This window comes from Nomascus leucogenys, chromosome 3 (genome assembly GCF_006542625.1).
Source record: "Nomascus leucogenys isolate Asia chromosome 3, Asia_NLE_v1, whole genome shotgun sequence".
Lineage (NCBI taxonomy): Eukaryota > Metazoa > Chordata > Mammalia > Primates > Hylobatidae > Nomascus > Nomascus leucogenys.
The window spans coordinates 59,914,543-59,938,741 of NC_044383.1; the positions used below are offsets into that span (position 1 = coordinate 59,914,543).

Below are 24,199 nucleotides of genomic sequence, written 5' to 3' on the forward strand. Positions count from 1 at the left end.
CCACTGCTCAATTCTCATACTGCAATAATGAAACAATGCATAAAAACAATACCAGAAGAAAAAAAATGAAAGCAAATAAAAAGCCTTGCTTGTAACAGAAGAAATAATAACACATTTTTAAATTAGTGTGGTTTTTAATAAACGTTTTTTCCAGTAATGATGAATGAGAAGGAAAGTTAATGTCAAATGGGTGGGCTAATACCTACTTCCTTTAATGGCTCATTAGTTAAATTCTCCTACTTTCTCTCCTGCTCTGCCTCATTTCCAGCTGCTTTCCTCTCTTTTCTAAAGAAACTAAAAACCAGAATACTTTGAAATAAACAAAGGCATTCCAAGTCTTGAGACTTTCCAAGTCTCATTATCATAACATAAGTCTATTACTTTCCATTGCTTATGCTACTCAGATAATTGGAAGGCTTTTTAAAAAGACTAGCTTTTATTGGAGTGTGAGGAAGGACAGTTGAGACTTAGAGAGCATCACAACTAATAAAATGCAACAGCTCAGATGGTAAAGGAACAAGCCCCACAAGCAAGGAAGAGGCTCTAAATCTCAGGAGAAAAAACATCACTGACTCTTTAGAACTGGTTGTTATTGTTACCTAATTGGGAATAACTTTTGGATCTCTTCATGACGTATCTAGAATAAGTGTGACATATGCAAAGTGATCTTTTATTTCAGCAATTCATTGATAGACATTCAAATTTCTGTTAACTAGATTTCTGGAGAACTGTAAAGAGAGAAAAGAAGTGTTGTTTTAATTACTGATTGAAGACAATCTCTTCTCTCTGCAGTGTGAATAGGTGTTCAGAATAATAACAGTGGAACTAAGTTACGTTTAGATAGAGCTTTACATTTAGAAGAAAGTTCTTTCACATCAATGACATTGGGCTCTTGTAGCCACTGTGGGAAAAAGTAGGTGGGGTAGGTGCTATTATTTCAAATTTACAGAAACGAAAATGGAGACAAGGAAACATTAAGAAAATTGTTCCAGGACAAGCTAGTGAGGAGAAGGACTAAGTTCCTCACCGCCATCCTATGCTATCCTATACCATCTCGCTGTCTGGAGTCAGGATAGTGCCATTCATTGCCATGGAAAAATCAAACATTGTTCTAGGTATGATGTTTGAGGAAGACTAATCTTAGTTGAACTGTAAACTAGAAGCTTGTCTTTCACACCTGAAGTCTGGCAGAATAAAGGTTTAGGGATCTGTTCCTGTGTTTCAGTTCTGTCTTCACTGCTTTTTTCATCTTGGGTAAGTTACTTGACATTTCCAAGTATCATTTACCCCACTATAAAATGAAGATAATTTCTACTTTTCAAGATAGTTTTAAGGATTCCCTAAGACACTGGAAATACAGTACTTAATGCAGAGCTAGTGATGGTAATAAATTCTCCTGGTCTGCTTCATCCCTCTTTCCTCTGAACCTGTTTCCTCAGGAGTTAGTGCTATTTCCTTCCCGAGGGAGACGCTTAGTCCTCTCATAATGAAAAACTGTTCTCAGTCATAATCTTTATGTATTGAAATAAATCCAAGAGATCTCTATGTAATAGTTTCCCTCCAATGAAGAATATTCGCTTAGGACAAGATGGCAGAAGTTATATGGGAGACTTTGGGAGCTTTTTCCTTTGTATAGGTAAGATCAGCTTTGGTTTTTAACAAGAAATTGGACAAATACTTTACAAAAATACATTGTAGCTAGCTCTGTTAACCGTGTTAGTCACTGTTCAATGACAAGCACTGTGATTAAGAATAGTTTCATTATATGCATATTGCATGTGTATAAATTTCAAATAAGTCCTAAAGACACAAAAAGTTGCTATTGAATAGGGTTTAGCTAAATTGGAGTGATATATAATGACTTTCCATGAAACACTGATTCACGAAGATAATTTAATAATGTTAGTTTAATAAAACTAGTGTTAGTAAATTTTCCATTATTAGAAATCTTTTTTCCCTAGGGGATATAATGTCTCAGGGGACAAAACGTTGTCCTCTTACACACACACACACACACACTTAGCTATTTGTCGGAAATTATTTTGGTAAACAAGTTGTCCTTTTGGTACAAACATTTTGTAAGAAAGTGAGAATATACAAATTTGGCTTCAGAACAAATAATCAAGTAGAAGGACTGGTTAAAACACTTTAATTGTTTGAATTGCTTCAGGCCATCGGGGACTTACAGTCCCTTCAATTCAAGATTTTTAAAGTCTTCACTGACACTCCCCTAAATAACAACACTATGTTTGATTTCAGAAACATCTTAAACCCCCAAAGGGAAGAACATTTTCTTATAAAGTATGCTGTTATTAAAAAAATAAAAAATTCATGCCTCCTGGTAATTCCTATTCCTTTGTTCTTTGCAGACAATCATGCTGACTAGAATAAAGTCTCCCTCCAGCTTTCCTAAAGACTAATTGCTCAAACATAATGTTTACATGATATAAAATATTCACTTATTTGAGGGATATTACATAGTATTTAATTACTGTTTGATAAGAGAGACAAAATTAAAATTTTTTAAAAATATATTTCACATTTTCATAAGATATTCATATTTGGACCCTTATTTTCCTCATCTGTCTGACCACTGCACTGTGACTTTTTTGAACCTCTATTTTCTCACCATTGCTTAGAACAGTCTCTGGCCTATAGCATGTGATTATTGTTTATTTAATGACTGATTAACAAATGAATATATTTTGTAGACGAAAAAATTAAAACCAGGGAAGTGACCTAAAGACCAAAAACACCCTGCACCACCACTAGAGGGCCTCAACCCAGTACCTTAGGAATCTCTTAGGATGTGCTCACCTGCCAAAAATGAACATGATTGCTGTCCTGTCATTGATTTCATTTCAATATCCCTCCTGTACAGCCTGTGGAACTGTGAATCAATTAAGCCTCTTTTCTTTATAAGTTACCCAGTCTCACGTAGTTCTTCATAGCAGTGTGAGAATGGACTAATGCAGATACCCAGCTCAAGCTTCCTCACCCCCTCATTCCCCCAATCTGCTTTTATATAACAAATATCAATTGGCACATGCTTCAGGATTCTCACATACTGGCCACTGGGGTGAGGCATACACTGACTCCAATAACAATGAAAAATACTGTAGATCCTACCAACCCGTCTCTTGTTCTCTTCTTGCCTTCCTTCTTGCCATAAAGTAAGGTACATGTCACAAAGGGTTCAATGTTGGAAAAGACAAATAAATGAAAAACAACAATGTTTTGATCTAAAAATGCCCACAATTAAGGGGGAACATCTCTTAAGCTATTTGTAAATTGTAATAAAATACAAATAGCTCCCTGGGAAATCCTAAGAGATAATAAGTGCTCTGCTGATACTTTAAAAATAGTGAATACTGGCCAGGCACGGTGGCTCACACCTGTAATCCCAGCACTTTGGGACACTGAGGCGAGTGGATCATGAGGTCAAGAGATCGAGACCATCCTGGCCAACATGGTAAAACCCTGTCTCTGCTAAAAATACAAAAATTAGCTGGGCGTGGTGGTGTGCAGCTGTAGTCCCAGCTACTCGGGAGGCTGAGGCAGGAGAATTGCCTGAATCTGGGAGGCAGAGGGTGCAGTGAGCCGAGGTCATGCCACCAAAGTAAACACTTGGTCTTTTGCATAGATTTTTTCCTAATTTTTCTAACAAATTGGGTATTTTATTATATTTAAAAAGTTAATAAACCATTTTTTTCAAATACTATGTTCCCAGGATTTAATGAACACTGTGTGTCAGACCCATAGCTGAGTTTAAGTTCTAAATCTATATTTGAAATAAAATAAGCACCTCTCTCCCCCAAACACTCTGGCAATAAACTGAAGTCTGTGGAATTGCACACTATAAATCCTATCATACAGTCACATGTTTTTTAATCTTCTGAATTCTTCAGTAAACTCATTTGATCTATAGTTGAGAACTCATTCCAGAATTCGGTGTAATCCTCTTCTCTCCTACACATTTGGCAAACTTATCATAAAGGCCTTCAGCATTCAAATTCCTCCTTTGAGACAACAATTATCCTGTCTTAAAAGCAGCATCATAGGTTTAGAAAACTACACGAAGGTCTGATCTTGCCTGTTAGCATTCACCAGCTTTTCTTCTTTAAAGCATGACACAATTATTTTAAAGATCTTACAATGTGTTCCCTGTTTTGCCTAAAACTTTGAAATAAAAATCAACAAAACTGATTCCTTTAAAGACTAGATTCTAGCATACTGATATGGTTTGGCTCTGTGTCCCCAACCAAATCTCATGTTAAATTGTAATCTCCAGTGTTGGGGGAGGAACCTGGTGGGAGGTGATTGGGTCAGGAGGGTGGTTTCTAATGGTTTAGCACCATCCCCCTAGTGCTGCCTTGTGAGTGAGTTCTCATGAGATTAGGTTGCTCAAAAGTGCACTTCCCCCTTCACAGTCGCTCTCTCCCGCTGCCATGTGAAGACGCGCTTGTCTCCCCTTCTCCCTTCTGCCATGACTGTAAGTTTCCTGAGATCTCCCCAGCCATGCCTCCTGTACAGCCTGTGGAACTGTGAGTCAATTAAGCCTCTTTTCTTTAAAAGTTACCCAGTCTCACGTAGTTCTTCATAGCAGTGTGAGAATGGACTAATGCAGATACCCAGCTCACGCTTCCTCACCCCCTCATTCCCCCAATCTGCTTTTATATAACAAATAGCAATTGGCACCAGTGCATTGTTAATAGGACAATCCACTAGAATGGCTAAAGTTAAATGAAATCAATGACAGGACAGCAATCATGTTCATTTTTGGCAGGTGAGCACATCCTAAGAGATTCCTAAGGTACTGGGTTGAGGCCCTCTAGTGGTGGTGCAGGATGTTTTTGGTCTTTAGGTCACTTCCCTGGTTTTAACTTTTTCGTCTACAAAATATATTCATTTGTTAATCAGTCATTAAATAAACAATAATCACATGCTATAGACCAGAGACTGTTCTAAGCAATGGTGAGAAAATAGAGGTTCAAAAAAGTCACAGTGCAGTGGTCAGACAGATGAGGAAAATAAGGGTCCAAAGTAATGTGCTGTATCTGTCGGAGGTGTAAGTATAGGACCATGGGAGGAAAACCTCAGATGCTGAGAGCACTGGCAAAGGTTCTATAGGAGAAATGTTTGAGCTGAGTCATGAAGATAGAGAGAAGCATATATAGGCCTATTGGAGAACATTTGCAAGTCATGGCATTTCTGAAATAGTAAGGGAAGATCACTGATTACAAAAGAAGGAAGGGCATAGAGGAGGATAGGCCAAGGCAGGTAAAAGGCAAACCATGAAGGGCCCAGAATGGCATGTAGAGGATGTGGAATCCATCTTTCTTGAAGAAAAAAGAAGTGACTGAGGAATTTAAAATCAAATAGTTTTAAGCTGTTAGAGAATTTTAAGCCATCCAAGCCGACCTAGATGCTGTCATGATTTAGAGGTTTTGCTCCACTTGGAGAAGGTAGAGGCAATGAGACCAGCTCTCAGATTACTTCAAAAATGTAGGTTCAAATTGACAGAGGTCTAAACTAAGGCAGTGACACTGAAGACGGAGAGGATTTGTGGGCTACTGGGATGTAGAACTGATATGATTTAGGGACTGTTTAGATGAGGAGGATGAAGAAGAAAAAAAATCTAGGATTATTTTTAGAGATTAGTTTGGACATTATACTTTTGTGGTAGCTAGGAGACTTCCAAGTGGAGATACTAAAAAATAATGGATTGTACCAGCCTGGAATTCAGGAACAATGTCTGAGTTGAAATAAAAAACCGGCATTCATTAGTCCATCCAACATATAGCGGGCAGAAGAAAAGCTGTTAATGGAGACAAAAAGATGGCCCCAGGCATAGGAGAAAAAAACCCAGTGTTGCTAAACCAACAGAATAGGGAGTTTCAAGGAGAGAGCAGTCAATAGTATACACTCCTGTGTAGCAGTAAAGTAAGATGAAGCCTGAAAAGTGCTCAGGGAATCTGCAATGCAGAGATTGTTGGTGACCACAAAGAGTGCACTGTCAGTGGAGCAGCTTGGACGCAAACCAGACTCTCATAGGCTGTAGAGTTACCAGAACTACAAGAAATTGAATCTTTTTTTGTTTTTTTCTAGAAGCTTGGGGTAAAGGATCCAGATAAGCTAACTGGTTAGATGATCTTTATAGCACGTTTTACCAAACCATGAAACTATACTAACAAAATAGTTTCATATCAAGAAAAGTGGATATGCTTCCCCAGATGTCTAATTTTCTAACAGCCTGGATGTTAAGAAATCTAGAAGATGGTGTCCAGGTAGGTTCAGAACAGGATTCATCTATCTGGACACTTGGCTTGGGATGTTCAAGCAGACACTACTGTTATTGCCATCTGTGTAATAAAGAAGTGGGTGAGGTGTATGGACAATTACCAGCCTCCCTCATCTCTTGGTTTGTGGTGATGATGGAGTTAGGAATATAGAAAGTATGAACTACTCATCCAAATGCTGAAACCAGTCATTCTAAACAGTAGAATAAAGGAAATCATTATCTGCAGGGGAGTAAAATAATCCTTGGGTAAACACACAGACATAAAGACTAAAGACAGACTCTTTAAAGGGACAGTCATCGTATTGTTTACTCACAGGTGGTCCTGGGGGTCCTGGTTTTCCGGGAGGTCCTGTTTTCCCTCGTCTTCCCTTGAAACCAAAGAAGAACAGATGATAAATACTGTGACTCCATTACATTTTAATGTCAAACAATATTAAATGGGAATATTGAAGACAGTAAAAATGAACAGAAAGTTAAGAAACAATTCCAATTCCACGTGACTTTTAAACATCAATTAATTTTAAAAGCTGTGGGCCAATTTTTAAGGACCATAATGAGAAGTATAGTACCTGAAATGAATAAATCTTAACTGTTATCAGCAGCCCTTTAAATGCTATCTACCTTGGTTCTTTAGCAAAGTAATATAAAGTATATGAAAGATGGTCTAAGATGGGTATTTTATCTGATGATTCTGTGGTTTCAGATGCAATAACAAATACATCTGTCATCTTAAGTTGGTGTTCTCCAAGAAGGGCCTGAATTCTAATTTTGTATGAGTTATTTGAGGGTAAGATTGGGTGTTAAACATGCATATTCCTGGACTTCATCCTAGAATTCATGGTTTGGAATCTCAGGGGTCGGAGCCACGAATCTGCATTTTTAAACCTACTTCAGATAATTTTTATGCTCACTAAAATTTGAAAAGCACTGCCCTAAGCCCTGTTGTAATGATATATACTGTATGAAGCACATCAGCTCTTTTCTTCCTTTTAGATGGTTAAGCTGTTTTTATAAGTGAAGTAAAATGTATAATTCTTGCATGTTAATCTTCGTGATTACAACCAAATATTAACTCTCCCAAGTTCACAACTAGCTAAATTCCAATGGCAAGATGTTGTGCTAACATCTCTAAGTACCCGTGAATCTAATAACATTTAAAAAGCATTTCATTATTTATTATAAAATTATTTTCTTAAACATTTTTTATTTTTTAAATTTTTAACAGAGGGAAGTGAGCTTAGGTATTGAAAGCATACATTTTGAATGAGAAGCATTTATGAGCATATGTTTTCTAAATATGGTCACTCTATTTCATTGTTACTAACAATTCTATTTGATTTTCGTATTGGTAAACTGTCAGTACATATTAAGGCTTATTGATACTTATAAAGTAAAGATATTAGGTTGATCTTTTCAATGCTGTTTTCGGGGAGAATTATAAGTGTAGGCACAGAAAGGCCCATTTTATTCACCAATTTTCTTGCTCTGAAAATGTCAGGCAAAGTTGCCTGATTCCTCTGATTTTCATCCAGTCTTGGAGTGGGGTAGGAGGTCGAAATGCCAGTTGAAACAGTAGAGTAAGTGTTCAGAGATAAACAAGCAAATACAATGCTGTGATTGGATCAGAAATGTGTCCATTGTTCCTGAAGGGAAATTAGGTGATACCATCAAAGACTTCATATGAAAACAGAAGCCTTTTCTATAAATAGCTCTGGTTAACATCTACAGAACAGATTTAAAATTTTTTAAAAATTAAAAACATAGGCCGGGCATGGTGGCTCACAACTGTAATTCCAGCACTTTGGGAGGCCGAGGCAGGCGGATCACCTGAGGTCGGGCCAACATGGAGAAACCTTGTTTCTACTAAAAATACAAAAAAAATTAGCCAGGTATGGTGGTATGTGCCTGTAATCCCAGCTACTCTGGAGGCAGGAGAATTGCTTGAACCTGGGAGGTGGAGGTTGCAGTGAGCCGAGATCGTGCCACTGCACTCCAGCCTGGGAGACAGAGACTGTGTCTCAAAAAAAGAAAAAAAAATTAAAAAACAAATATAATTATTAATAGTAGTGTTTTCTCTTATATTTCATTTTATAGATCTAAACCATGCAGTTCTTTTGGAGGATTGTAAGATTGAAATGAACATATAATTTAATATTCTGGATACTTAAAACAAGTTATACACATGTACACCATGTTCTAGTCTTGCAGTTTACATTTTCTGAAAATCAATATATTTGGTCTTTTAGTAAATATAAGTAAATTAGCCTCTGAGGACTAATCAATGATAAAAAGTTTACTTAGAAAGTGGAAGCACTGTAATTTATTAATTCACAAGAACACAAAGAAACTAAATCAATGGTATCTAAGTAAGTGATTGGTTCTTTCTTTAAGCATACATTAGGTTGAGGTAAGTTGAAACCATAGGATCAACTTTAGTTTACATTCCCCTTTCTTCAAAGGAGACATGTATATTGATTTGGGCAGGAAGCAGGGAAAATGAGGCTGACTGTTGATTAACTTTTATCACAGAGTTAATGTTGAAACAAACCAAATGTCAGATATTGTAACATAACATTGGCATGTGTTAAGATGAGGAGTAAAAAGCATCCAAGATTCAGGAATATGGTGAGGGCAAGCATCCAGATTCCTGCACATCACTGCTGATTTCAGCCAGCCTTGCCATTGTCAGAGTGTCAGAGTGTCAGTGTGTATGCTGGAAGAGGGCAGAGAGAAGGCTGATTTTGCCGAATGGACATGCAGGTAAAATATTTTTGTGGGTTGTTAAGTAATTGGAACATATTGTGTGCACACAACTTTGGCCAGCACATATTTTCACATTAAATCTGGTTTCTAGGCTTGAATTTCTATTAGCACCCTAAATCAGATTTGAACAATTTTTAAAGATGTGCTGTACAAAGCAATGCAGTTACCTTTTTGTTAGGCTTACCACCAAATACATACAGGTTGATTATAATCTGTCCCAAAGTGCTTGGAACCAGAAGTGTTTTGTATTTTTTTTTTATTTTGGAATATTTGCATATACATAATGAGATATCTTGGGGATGGGCCCCAAGTCTAAACATAAAATTCATTTATCCACATAGTCTGAAAGTAATTTTATGCACTATTTTAAATAATTTTGTGCATAAAACAAAATTGTGACTGTGTTTTGACTGCAACCTGTCATGTGAGGTCAGGTGTAAAATTTTCCACTTGTGGTGCCATGTTGTTGCTCAAAAAGTTTTGGATTTTGGAGCATTTCAGATTTCGAATTTTCAGATTATGGATGCTCAATCTGTACTAGAAACAAGATTTACCTTAGGAAAAACTCTTGAGACTTAAGTCTCAAGTATCAGTGACTTGTGGAGGATAGAGGAGAGGGGTGGATGGATGAGAAATGTGGGTGGAAGCTTTAGAGCATAACAGAGCTATGGGTCCAGGCAGGGCACAATCTCTTTTTTTCTCAATTTTTTTTTTTTTTTTTAGAGACAGGGTCTCACTATGTTGCCCAGGCGGGTCTTGAACTCCTGGACTGAAGTGATTATCCAGCTCTGGCCTCCTCCCAAAGTGTTGGGATTATAGGTGTGAGCCATGGCACCTTTCTTAGGGGCTGCAATTTCAATCAACACAATAGTCCATGCCTACTCCCAGACATCATTGTTCTTCTCTCCAAGGAGCCCTAGGAATTAACTCCCTTGTCTTGTTTCCCTTCTTCAAGGCCCCAAGCTGCACCGAATACAGCCGCACAGTCTTCTGTTCCTCTGAAGGATCATCTATCTTCTATTTAAAAGCATTAGGGAAAGGCAAAAGCCTACCTAAGAGCTAACAACACTCTTTGGTCTTGGCCACAGAAGCAAGATACTGAAGGGAACACCATCGTTTGAAAAGTGTTGCAATAAGATGCACACATTGTGCCACCACTGTGGCTCTAAGGCCTGCCACCTTCAGAAGTCATCCTGTGGCAAATGTGGCTACCCTGCTAAGCGCAAGAGGAAGTACAACTGAAGTGCCAAGGCTTAAAGAGGAAATAATACCAGGACTGGTCAAGTGAGGCACCTGAATATTGTATACCGCAGATTCAGGCATGGATTCTGAGAAGGAACAACATCTAAACCCAAGAGGGCAGCTGTTGTAGCATCCAGTTTATCTTAAGAATTTCAATGATTAGTCACACAATAAATGTTCTGTTTTTTAAAAAAGGAGCTAACAGTAGATTTTTGGTAGGGTGAATTTTACTACTTAAGCTAGGATACTTCGGGGGAGTATTTTATTAATAATTAGGCCAAGAAAACAGGCATAAATCACAACTCCCTTCCTAGGACTAAAATCAGATTCCCCCACTTTTCAGAGGAAAGTCTAATCTGTGAATCTTTGTTATTTTCTTTGCAGGGCTCTGGGGAAGTGGATGAGGATACCTGGGGCAGGGCCTGCGGCGGTTGATAGTGGGTCCAGGAAGAAGGCTGCTGATGCCAATGGGAGGAATGTTTGCATGTTTGCTTTCACTTCTATCTCTGGCTGTTTTGGTCCATTCATTACAAGGCTCTCTCTAGACCCAAAAGCGAGACAAAAGGTGGGGACTTGGGTGTGGGTGGAGTGAAAATCTTGGAGATAAGTCAGATAGCTGCTGAGCTGGAATAGGTCTTCCTGGTTAGGGTGGCTATTCTCAGGTGGCCATTTGTTCAGAAGCAACTCTGATAAATTAGTGTTTGGGTGAACTTTCAGATGGATAGAGATCTAGTGTTCCAGCGTTATTATAACTGGGCTAATCCAACATTTTCCTGAAAACTGTGGTATAAAGTGCAAAACACAGATTTACTCTATCAAGTTGCCCTGGAAACCTGAAAGTGCTAAATATGTCAGTTTTCTGTTTGGCAACAGTGTTGAGATTATTAGACAACAATTTAGATATCTGCCTAATGATCTAAACCCAGGAGGGCTCAAACCTGACCATGCATGAGTGTCACCTGGAGGGCTGTTTTAAAATAGATTGCTGAGCCTCACTCGCAGACTTTTGTTTTTTTTTTTTGAGACAGGATCCATGCTGGTCTCAAACAATCCTCCTCAGGATCAAGAGGTGGAAGTAACCCAAATGTCCATCAATGGATGAATGGATACACAAAATGTGGTACAAACATACAATGGAATATTTTCAGCCTTAAAAAGGAAGACAATCCTGGCCCATGCAACAGCGTGGATGAACCTCAAGGATATTATACTAAGTAAAATAAATCAGTCATAGGAAACCTCAGGAGGATCATTTGAGCCCAGGAGTTCAAGACCAGCGTGGATCCTGTCTCAACAAAAAATAGCTTAAAAAAGCTCCTTTTAAAACTTGATGCTTCCAGGATGACTTGCAGTGTGAGAGAACATTTATCTTAAATTAGACTTTTGATTTATAAACACCTGGCCCTCTTAGGAGCACTAAAAAGGGAAGAATGCAAATAATAGACTATTGGCAGTTGTTTGACAGATGGTTTTTGTTGATGAGGATGATGAAGATGAAGTTAGAGCAGTAATTGGACTTAAAGGATGATATGCAGGCCCCAAACACACAAAGGAAACATATATTTAAGTACTCTCTATAAACTGTCAGGACACGGTAATACAGCAAGCCCCTCTCCCGAGTAGCTGGGATTACAGGTGTGTGCCACCTGCTTGGCTGTTCAGAGTTCTGGATTCAGTAGGTCTGGGGTGAGATCTGAGAATCTGCATTTCTACCAAGTTTGTAGTAACGCTGATGCTGCTGGTCTGGGGACCATGTTATGAGAACCAATACTCTAAAACTAAAGCTCTTCTTTCATATTTAAAGTCAAGCAATCCTGTAGAGCACCTTATATCTTGTAAGTCTATATCTTGTAGCTCAGAACAAAAGAATTCAATCTGTTTTGCGATTATGTAGAACTTTGAGAATAAAATGCTCATTGTCAAGTTCAAGAGCACCTGGACTGGAAAATTCCCGTGCCCCATTTTTTCTCTTATAGAATCTTTTTGTGCTAAGATTTCATTGATGTAAAATGGTACTTATACTTTGCAACAACTTTGTTAAAGGAATAAAAAGATCACTTGTAAAATTCCTACTGCATACACCCAGTAGTATGGCTACTATCAACAAATCTGAAAACAAGTGTTGGCGAGAACATGGGGAAATTGGAACACTTGTGCAAGGTTGATGGGATTGTAAAATTGTAATCCTAGCACTTTGGGAGGCCGAGAAGGGTGGATTGCCTGAGGCCAGAAGTTTGAGACCAGCCTGGGCACCATGGCAAAACCCTGTTTCTAAAAAAAAGAAAAATACAAAAATTAGCTGGGCATGATGGCATATGGCATATGCCTGTAGTCCCAACTACTGAGAAGCCTGAGGTGGGAGGATCACTCCAGCCCAGGAGGCGGAGGGTGCAGTGAGCTGAGATGGCACCACTGCACTCATGCCTGGGTGACAGAGTGAGACCCTGTCTCAAAAAAAAAAAAAATAGAGTTACCATATGATCTAGCAATCCCATTTCTGGTTATATACTCCAAGAATTGGAAACAGTTTTAAGAAGAGATATTTGCATGCCCATGTTCATAGCAGTATTATTCTCAATAGACAAGAGGTGGAACTAACCCAAATGTCAACCAATGGATGAATGCATAAATAAAATGTTGTACAAACATACAATAGAATATTTTCAGCCTTAAAAGGGAAGAAAATCCTGTCACATGCAACAACATGGAGGAACCTTGAGGACATTATACTAAGTGAAATAAACCAGTCACAGCAAACCAAATACTGTATGATTCCATTTATATGAAATATCTAAAGAAGCCAAATTCATAGGACAGAAAATAGAATGGGGGTTACCAGTGACTGAAGAAAAGGAAGAGGAGAAAAAAGGAGTTGTTTAATGTTTATACAGTTTCAGTTTTGCACGATGAAAATGTTCTGGAGATCTGTTTCACAACAATGTGAATATACTTGACACTACTGAACTGTATACTTAAAAGTGGTAAGGATGGTAAATTTTATGTTATATATTTTCTACCACAATTCAAAAGAAAATAACTATTTTTACCAAATGCCCAGTACATGGTAGTTCTAATAAATATTAGTTCCTTTCCTCATTGCCCTTCTACTACCCTCTCTCCAATTCTCCATTTTTTATATAAAAATATTAGATAATGTCTCTAGGAAAACCTCCAAAATACGTAGTGTGCATCCTTTAGAAAAGTGTAATCACCTTTTAACCGTGGATATGAGTTTTTTTAAAAATCTAAAGTAACAATCAAGATACCCATTAGAGGTATAAATAAAAAAAAGTGGTTTATTCATACAAGGGAAAAGTATATATTTGATAGCAATTAAAATGAATGAAATTGAACTACATGCAACAATATAAATGTCTCTTATAAACATAATGTTGATCAAATCATACAAAGAACAAAATGGGCAAACCTAATCTGTCCTATTAGAAGTTATAATGGGTTACCCATGTGAGAGTGGAAAGTGACTGAAAGAAAGCATGAGAGGAGTTTCTTGGGGTGATGATGTTCTGTTGCTTGAACTATGTGGTGGTTGCATAAGTATGTTCATTTCATAAAAAAGCATCAAGCTGTACCGTATGACATTCACATTTTTCTGAATGTATATTAAATTTCAATATAACTTTTAAAAATGAAACCAGGAGATTCCCACAACGGAATGATTTTATTTGAATGATCTAAAGCTTGATTCCACTTGCATTTTCTGTGCACAAGGACACAGAGGGTCACTATTAACAGCAAGAAAAAAAAGATACAAGGCTATTTAAATAAATGACACCTACAAATTTTCAACAGTAAAAATAACCTAATGCTTCCAGGATGACTTGCAGTGTGAGAGAACGCGTATCTTAAATTAGACACTTGATTTATAAACATTTGGCCCTCTTAGAAGCATTAAGAAGGGAAGAATGCAAATAATGGACTATTGGTATTCATTTGACAGATGGTTTTTATTGTTGATGAGGATGATGATGATGACGATGAGGTTACAGCAGTAATTGGACTTAAGGGATGGCGCACAGACCCCAAACCCACAAAATGAAACATGTGTCTAAGTACTCTCTCTAAACTAGCAGGTCATGGTAATTCAGCTGACTCCTCTCTAACATTCCCCTGTTTCCATATGTGTATTTTGCACACTGTTAGGCATCAGCTCAGCCTGAACAAGGTATTAAGGAAATGTCAAGAAAGAGGAGACAGGGCCTTGACTGGCACACACAACTGTGAATGAGGTGTTAATTACACAGGAAAACATTACAAACTATCTGGGAAGTTTAGTTTTCTTTTTTAACTTTGTGAAAGGAAATAAGATTTATGCCTGATGTAAAAAATTACATTTTGAACTCAATGATATGTGTGAAAATGAGAATGGAATACTTACTGAGGAAGGCATAATATTTTAAGTACATTTTATTTCTTAATAGATATTTTAAAATCTATCTATGACAGTAACAACACTAATCATAAAGGTCTCATTACTTCAGGGATCTGACAAGTGACTCTCGTAAGGACATGAGAAGAAAATGCAATGCAGCATGAACAAATGACTTGAAATAGGTTCAGAGCTAAGGAAAGATGAACATTATTGAGGTTGGGATCTTAACATTTTTAAATTATTTCATTCCACTATTTACTCATCTCTCTGCCCCTTTCCTTTTAATCCCCCCTTGGAGGGACTCTATCTGTAACTAATGTGGCTTTTCAAAACAAGTCAGAAGTTGTGACATCATTATCTAAACCTCTTGAGCTACAGTTCAATAAATGATAGTCTGAATAAATGATTCGTTAAAACATTAAAACAGGATTAACGTTTCCTTGATGTGGGTATCCTGATCATTCACAATTTAGGTTATTTTGCTGTTATAATTTTTGAGCTTCTCTTCTTCTCACTACCAAGTCAGATTTTGTAAATGTCCCATTTACTTGTTGCTTTTCCCTTTGGAATGTGGATCTTCCTAGTTCTCCTCTGCTTGCCTGATTTCTGCTTGCCTTCACGTCTCTCTACCCTGATTCTGAGGCCAACCCAAACCTTCCATTTAGATTTGTTGGAATGCCTAACTGCCTTGCCACACCACCAACTCTCTAAGGCCCAACTTCTGCCTCTGTTTTCTAGGCCTGTCATTGCCAATATTTGCCAAGCCACTTCATTGGTCTGGTATCATGGATGGGGCAGTGGTAGGGTATGGCTAAACAATTTCCTGAATATACTGTGATGTATTTTAACATCTTTGTGCCACATGAAGCTGGTGGAAGCTGAAAGTTCATTGTGAAAACATTCTTTCCTCCATATCTGGATGTTCACAGGCAGCACACTCCCAGACTGGAGAAGGGGAATTTGGCCTTTATATACACTGCCTTCCTGTCTAAGAATTATGCCGCCAGCCTTCCACATCTCTAAAACATTCCACTTTCACAATGCCTCATGAATGGAGACTTTTCTCCTTCACTTTTGTTATGGGAACTGTTATGTTTGTAGGTTTAAAGTCAACGAAATTGACATGCAGAGGGACAAATAATGTATATAAAATGATAAGTCTTATTTAATAGAAATGTTAAAATAAAAACAATGTAGTGAAGTTCACCTACAAACTTCAGACAGGTCAGAGGCTAGGCCAGTGAAACAGGAACAAGCTCAGCATCACCAGTGAGCACTGGAACAAATAATCATTAGTAATATTTGGAGATCTTGATTTCAATTAAGGTAAAGTGACAGGACATACTTTCAGTATTTCTGAGTTACATAATCTAAAAGACATACTCAAGGGGTAGAATTTTAGAGCTACATATTCAATGTCCAGGATTGGATTGACTAGTACGAAATAAGTTCACAGAACTACATTTTGCAGTCATTCAATAACTGCCTGACAAATGAAGAGAATTCTAGAGGATCAGTGAGGTGGAACTATAAAGGTCACCCAATTTTGAAATGGAAAAATTTTCCTTATGTAATTCTCAATTAATTGAAGTGAATTTTATGGATTAAATTGCATTTTGATACTTAAGTGCTGATTTCAGAAAAAAACCCTATCAAAAAGATGTGAGTAAATTTTATTTGGCAGAAATTTACTGTCTGTTTTACCTGCTGTGTTGGGGAAAATATATTGAGATGATTAAGACCTAGAGCTTGCCTTCATGGTGGAGGAGAAGGGACAATTATTTGCAACAGGTATTTAGACAGACTTGTTCATTTGGTTATAGATGATCTCAGCACTTCCAGTTTCCCTCTGGAGTGGAGGGATCATGGGGATAGGAGGAAAATGTGGGTAGAAAAAGTCATTTACACAACCTCAGCGACAACCTGGGACATTATACCCCCTGAAAAGTCCTCAAACAGGGACAGCTTTCCCTGGATGCACCTGAGGTAACCTGCCTTAGATGTGTGTGCGCTCTTTGGTTCTCTTCTCTTCTGATACTTATCCCCAGCCTTTAGATCGAGTGTGTTCAGAAGACATTTCCCAGCTCACCACTTCTTTTTCTTGCATGATTGATTTAAATATTTGGAAAACGTATCGATGACCTTTAAAAACTGAACACTTGGGACATACTATTGTACAAAACCGAGAGTATTTTTCTTTATTTGAATACTACTTTTCGCTTCCTTAAACTTAACATCCAATGTCACTTGAAGCAGTAACTGGGTAAAAGTAATTCGAAGTCTGTGCTGTACAGTTTACCTCCCCTCAGCTCCCATCAGATCCAACATTTCCCAAAGTAAGGTTAGGGTTTCCTGGGAAAGCTGGTGGCCCAGTTGTTCCTGCCGGCAGCAATTGTTGGTCAGTTGCCAGATTCTTTTTATGTTCTTTGACTTTTTCTCTGTTCAACTCTAGGGAAGTATCCTAAAGGCAGAAACCCTAAATACATCTTGTTCCCCTCATTCTTGCTACATCTAGTACATATGCATTTACATTTACAAAACTCACATAACCAACTCAGCTTTCTCAACTACGTAAAATTTCCATTATGACTTTTAAACTCTTTATTTGTTCACCTGCTGGCTTTTTGCTGTGTTTTTATAAGATATTTTCCCCGCTTTCAGCTGGCATGTGCCCAGAATTGTTCACAAATTAATTCAAGAAGTATTTATGAAGTCCCTATTGTGGGTTAGATGCTTTACCATGCTCTGGAAATACCTTGAATTCTGTATCAATAGAGCTCATATACCAGTGGGGACAATAATAGTAACAGATGCCAAATATCATTCAAAGAAACTTACACATATTTATTCACTTAATCTTCAAAATATATTTGAGGTATTCCCATTTTAAGGATGAGGCAAATTAGTGACAACATAACTTGCCCAAGGTTATGGGGCTAGTAAATACCAGAGTTAAGACTTGAATCCAGGCAACTTGGCTGTATCACCTCTGACCATTACCACTAGGCTATACTTACTGCATCTCTAAGAACTAAATAAATAAAGATACGAATTTTGGATAGTGATAGGAAATACAGAAAAATAAAGCAGGGTAAGGCAGTACAGAGTTATACAGGAAGGTGTGCTGTTTTAGATAGAAAAATCAGGGAAGGCCTCAGCAGAAACCTGAACAAAGTGAGTCCAAGGATAATGCAAGGTCTGAGAAAGAGCATCCAGGTGCATCCAGGGAAAGCTGTCCAGTAGAGGGAACAGCAAGAACAAATTCTTCAAGGAATAGCAAGAAACACAGGTTGCTAGAGAAGAGCAAGTGTGTGGTTGGGTGGCAGGCAGGCCAGATTAGGCTGGGCCTTGCAGATTATGGTGAGTGCTCTGAGTTTCATTACCGTGATTGTAATGGGAAGCCGTTAGGAGTTTTGTCTTAAAAAGGTCATATTATATAGGTTGATATAAGCACCTGCTGAGGTAGATAATAGGCCAGAAGGTAAAACTGCCACCAAATTCATCATTTAATACAGAAGCTCAATAGAACTAATTTTAGGTTATCTGTTTTATATTGCTTATAACACTTCCTTACATGTGTGTAGAGTTGATTACATGTACAGTCATCTCTTGGTATCTGTGGGAGATTTGTTCCAGATCCCCACTGTCCAATACCAAAATTCATAGCCATTCAAGTACCTTATATAAAACGGTATAGAATCTGCATATAAGCTATACACACCCTCTCACATACATTAAATCATCTTTAGGTTACTTATAATACCTACAATGAAATGCCATGTAAATAGTTGTTATATTGTAATGTTTGGGGAATAATGACCAAAAAAATGTCTGTACATGTTCAGTAAGATGTAACCATATTTTCTTTTCAAATATTTTCAATCCATGGTTGGTTGAATCCACAGATGTAAAACCCACAGATACAAACAGCTGACCATATAACATTTCCATTTTCACTTCCATGTGCAAATCTTTTTTTTTTTTGAGATAGAGTCTTGCTCTGTCACCCAGGCTGAAGTAAAGTGGTGTGATCATTGCTCATTGCAGCCTCAACCTCCTGGGCTTAAGTATCCTCCTGCCTCAGCCTCCCAAGTAGCTGGGACTACAGGTATGTGCCACCATACCTAGCAAATTTTTAATTTTTTTGTAGAGATGGGTGTCTCTATGTTGCCCAGGCTAAAAAATATTTTTAATCTTACATTAACATTTTATGTAACTGAATATAGTATCTATTATTCTCTGATATTTGCCCAGCCCATTGTTTTTGCCTGGAAAAAAAGATATATAGTATAAGGAAGTGAGATCTATTTCATCCTTCATTATAAACCATAGTTTTTAAAACAGAGAAAGCTGCATTGTGTAAGTAATCCTACAAGACTTACAAAAGGATATTAATAATTTAATGAACTTGTACTCAAGGGAGAAAAGTGTTCTTGAAACATGTCAGGATGAATTTTCAAGGGAAAGGCCTAATTAGCAGTGTCTGAAGCATATGTCATCACATTTAGAAAACACGAACCAGTCCCTGTGGAAAGAATGGTAAGTTGGATTTTGAAGCATTAACTACTCCAGTTAATATGTATGATTAACAAGCAATATGTCAGTTGGCTGGCCTAACTCAAGTGAAAGACCTTGCAGGAGAAACAAGGATGTTTAAACTCATCCACAGAAATATGCAAATGTAGTTTATTGTCTCATTTATATTTTGATCAACCAATAATTTAGAGATCTTATGGGAAATAATGCCATAGTTTGGGCATCTTTTGAAATATAGAATCAAAGCTACAAAGATTCCCTAAAAAATACATGCCTAACTGTCCCATTGACTTTGCAAATGAGAGCCTTGAGGGGTTAATGAAAGAAAAAAAGCCCTTATCTTGGATCATGGCTGGCAAACCAACAACTGAGAGAAAAACTATACATTTAAGTAAAGTTATATCGATCTTTTTCTTACACATAATAAAGTATTTTTACCAGACGATTATTTGGAAAAAGTCAAATTGAAGAAACATGATTTAAATCCATTCAAAAGAGAAAACACATGTAGGTGAAATCTATTTGATGTCAAGATCTCCAGAGGCAAAGAGAAAAATCCAGTCACTTGTCTATGGGATTCAAACGTAAAATTACATGGCAATATTCACACGTTCATTTAGATGTTTGAGATCCTGAAGACAGAGCCTTAATTTAAATCTTTCAAAAATCAACAATATAACTAAAACTACAGGAGCCAATGTTGGAAACAATCGAAGTTACAGATTTGTTTACTACTTTAATGAGAAATCAACTGCCACTTAGGAACACAAATGAATGGGAAAAATAAAGCCAGTCTTGTATCAATGATAAGCATTTGTACATTAATTAAGTGTTTACTATATGCTGGATGTTGGAGAGTAAAGAGAAAAATTATACACAGATCTTGCCCTTGAGGATCTCATAGTCTGGTATTAGAATATTTCTCTTCTTTCCTCAATGTAAGTTTTGTTCTGCACACACAAAAAGGCTATTTAAATAGATCCACAAAAGAGAATAGTAGTTCACCAGTATTTTCAAGAATTATAAGTCTGCATTAAACATGGACATAGTGGCTTTGGATGATTGCAGCAGCAATATTTCTATTTTGGCATACTTTCAATACATGTTACCCATAGTCATGTTTTATATTTTAGAAGGGTGTATATTATATTGAGGTGATACAGATTCTAACTCATATATTTATGACACAAATTGATCATTGACTTAAAAATAAAAAACAGGATAGAAAAAAAAATGTGCATTGTATGAGAAGCCAGAGACCTGACCACTAGTACATCCTCTTTCATTTATTAATTAAGTGAATCTGAAAAAGTCACATAATCTCTCAGCCTGAGCAATTTCTACCTTAGGGGAAAAAAAAAAGAATAAAAACATACCTGCCTAAAGATAGTGGGCTAGAATATATGAAGATCTGAGAGGTATTTAAGAGAAATATATACATTTGAAAGGGGCTTTCTATGATCTTTTCGCCATTATTAGACTATAAATTCCGGAAGGCAGATATGGCAGCTGCCATGGAATGAACTCTCTGTAAAGGTCTACCCATTCTTCTGTGCAGAAGGTCCCAAGCATTCCCTGAGGAATTAAACTGCCTAGGGGCACGGAGAAGGTGGCTGAACACATTCAGATGTAGAGCCAGTGATCAATTACATTCTTGGCAAATATCAAAGAAAAATATACCCCAAATCCTCAGTTTGAAATTTAATGTTATTGAGGCCAACCTACAGGCCTGAAATAAAACCTTACATAGCATGTGCTCTCTAGTGCCGACACTAGTGTGTCATCGTGGATAACTTATGGGATAGATGTGTCACAGAAATGTTTTTCAAACTGTAGTAACATATAGTTACCAGTTATCTTGCTTTCTTCCCCTGGTAGCACTGGTAAGAACTGGCAGTGTGGCGATCCTTACCATTGCTGGTAAGGTTAGAATTGAAGTTTTCAGACTTGAAAAACATTTGACCTAAGGAGGCAGTATCTATAGCTTTGGCCTCTGTTTCTAAATGAAATGAATAGTCTAGATTTTACAACAGACAAATGAGGGCCCTTACTCAGAGTAAAAGCTGAACTCCTTACAATGAATGACCCGCAAGGCTGTGCTCTGCCTTTCTGTGTGGACTGTCCAACCTCCTCTCATCTTCCTTCACCATTCTAGCCATACCGACCTCCTAAAGTTCCTTGAAATTTCTGCCTCAGACGTTTGCACCTGCTGCTTCCCCTACCTAGAAAGAGCTTCCCTCAGCTTTTCACATGGCCCTCATCTATTTTAGATCTTTGCTCCACGGTCAGCTTGGCAGCAAGGCTTTCTCTGACTTCCACACAACACTGCATATCCCTTTCCTCTGCTTTCTTAATCTTGGTTGCATGTATCACCATCAATCACACTAAAACTTATTTATTTTGTGGCCGTCTGTCTCCATAATAGAATGTAAGTTCCGTGAGGGCAGAGGCTTTTGTCTATTTTAGGTGTTAACTAAACTTTTCCTGTGAAAAGTAAGAAATATTTAAAGTAAATATTTTAGGCTTTGTGAGACATACAGTCTTTGTCACAACTATTCAACTCTGCTGTTGTAAGCACCCAAAGGCAACATGTAAGCAAATGGGCATGAATGTGTTCCAATAAAACTTTATTTAAAGAAAACACATGGTACACCAGATTTGGCCCAAGGGCTGTAGTCTGCTGATTCCCAGTCTATTGTGTTCATTGGTTTATCCTCTGCCTACGGCAGTTTCTGGCAAACAATAGGTGCTCAATAAATATTTGTTCTTGTTTTTGGACTGAGCTAACCATGAAAATGGAAGTAAATGTAACTTTTTGAAAGGTACTAGACAAATGAGGAGTTTGTACTAATGAGAAAAAGTGTGATCGCATTCATTACTATACCTTTAGATGAGCATCAACATCAAAGCCATGAAACTAATTATGCCTTGAAAGTTCTTTAAGATCTGGTGATGTTTTTGTTTTTATTTTTGTGTTTGCTGTAGATAACATGATAAAACCTTTGTAAATAGTTCGAAATTATTTTGTTGAGATATTTTTAAAATGCAGATATGTAAAAAGAGTAACATAACAAATGATTATTTTCCCACAGCACAGCATTAACAACTAGTAACAGTTTGAGATATTTTCTTCAAGATTTTTTTAATCAACAAAATATCATAGATTAAATAGAAATACTTTTTGACCATCTGTAGTCCTTTTTCCCTCACCTTCCTCTTGGGATAACTACTCTCATGAGTTTACGTTATCTTTCTGTTTCATGTACTCTTAAAAAAGAAATATACGTACTTATGTATTTTTTCTTGTATTCAATATTATTGTTTTTAAGATTTACCCTTGGCGTGTGTGTGTCGGGGGGGTGGGGCAGGGTTGTGTATAGTTTATTATATTTAACTGCTGTGAATGCTGAATTCTGTTGTGGATAGGTAACATTTCCAAATTGAACTATTTCTAGAGTAGCAAAATATAGAAATACGAAAAGTATAGGGCCATTTATTATATCATAGGGCAAAGCCTCAATTAGTTTCTGAGGTTGTATATACTGGGGTCTAGTGTTGCTCAAGTCTTTCACCCCAGAAAAGAACTAACCATCCAAGGAATCTAGCAGTTTAACATCATTTTATTTTTCTCTGATAGAAAAACCTTATCCCGCAAATATCAGTTCAGTTATTAATACATGGTGAGTGTTGCAATAGCATAACTCACTTTCAGCATTTCAATTTATCCAGCTGAATTTCAAAATACAAATGGGGTATCATACGGGACTTTTCTCTAATAGCACAATAACATTTTTAAATGGAGTTTAAGATGTAAACTGAGCAAGCTGAAATTAAATTTGGGTCTACTGATCCAGGTATCAGTTTCTTAGAGCTTTGAAATAGAGTATACGTTTTGAAGAGATTAGATACACGGTGACCTTAAAAAAGCCTTCTGACATATTCCATAACATCAAGGAATGGAAGGAAAAAGAATAAAGAATCCTTATGAAACATCTGCAGTCCACAAAACATTTCAAATAGTACCGTGTCAACCTATGTTATAAATAGTTTATTCCTGATATTCGGCTAGTTTTACAAGCACCTATGTGATAACAAAGAGAAAAAAATTCAAAACTGTTCTAGAATATCATTAGAAGTACAAACACTTTAAAGAAACCAGTTGTAGTAAAAGTTTATTTATTCAGCACTTTACTAAATGGAAAAGTCTACTAACTGGCACTTCCAAGCTTCTGTAGGACAGTGCTAACTGGCTTAATGACTCAGGAGACGGGGCTCCAGTTAGCAGATACAGTGCTTTCCCTATTAGCTGCAGCTCTACACTGAGGTACAGTGTTAGTAGTTAGCAGGACACAGGCTGGATTTCACCCCCAAACACCCACTGGCTAGTCACACTTCTTCCTGGGCAACTGTGCTAGGAACAAATCCAGAAAAGTCTTCGGATTCCAAAAGAAACACTAAATCTTTTCCATGGTTTTAGTGCTAGAGGATTTTATTATGTTCAAATACTTAGAAATTAATATTATAACTATGATACAATAATTAGCAATTATTGAATACCTAGCATGTGATAGGCCCTGTATTGGCTACTTTACACATATATTTTTCTAATCATCAACTTCGGGTTAGGTACTATTCATTAGTATTATTTCGGTTGTATAACTGAAGAACTGAGACTCAGAGAGGCTAAGTAGTATTCCCTGGGTCACACAGGCAGGGCTCACCCAGGAGTTTGCAAGACTCCAGAATTAATGCCTTTTGAGACTTTACTTTGGTGAGGTTATATAGAGGGTTACATTTTATTAATAAAAATTTCAAGGACCCAGATATCCATCTGAGGCATCAACTAATCAAACAATGAACAGCCCTCCTTATAGAGGTAAGGCCTGTGGGTTGGTTGGCTTCACCAAAGCCACTCTACAGCAGAGGGAGCATCTCCACCCACCACCTAACATTCATGTGCACAAGCT

At 37.3% G+C, this 24,199-nt stretch overlaps 1 protein-coding gene and 1 pseudogene across 1 annotated transcript in view; one reads left to right on the plus strand and one right to left on the minus strand.

Annotated features, from left to right (window-relative positions):
* Positions 1-24,199, minus strand: part of COL19A1 (collagen type XIX alpha 1 chain) — a 329,106-nt gene that overhangs the window by 99,677 nt on the left and 205,230 nt on the right. Inside the window, exon 16 of the mRNA XM_030804323.1 lies at positions 6,616-6,669. Within this exon, the coding sequence (XP_030660183.1) occupies positions 6,616-6,669 (54 nt within the window). The remainder of the gene's footprint in view (positions 1-6,615; positions 6,670-24,199) is intronic.
* LOC115832145 lies at positions 7,859-10,453 on the plus strand (annotated as a pseudogene).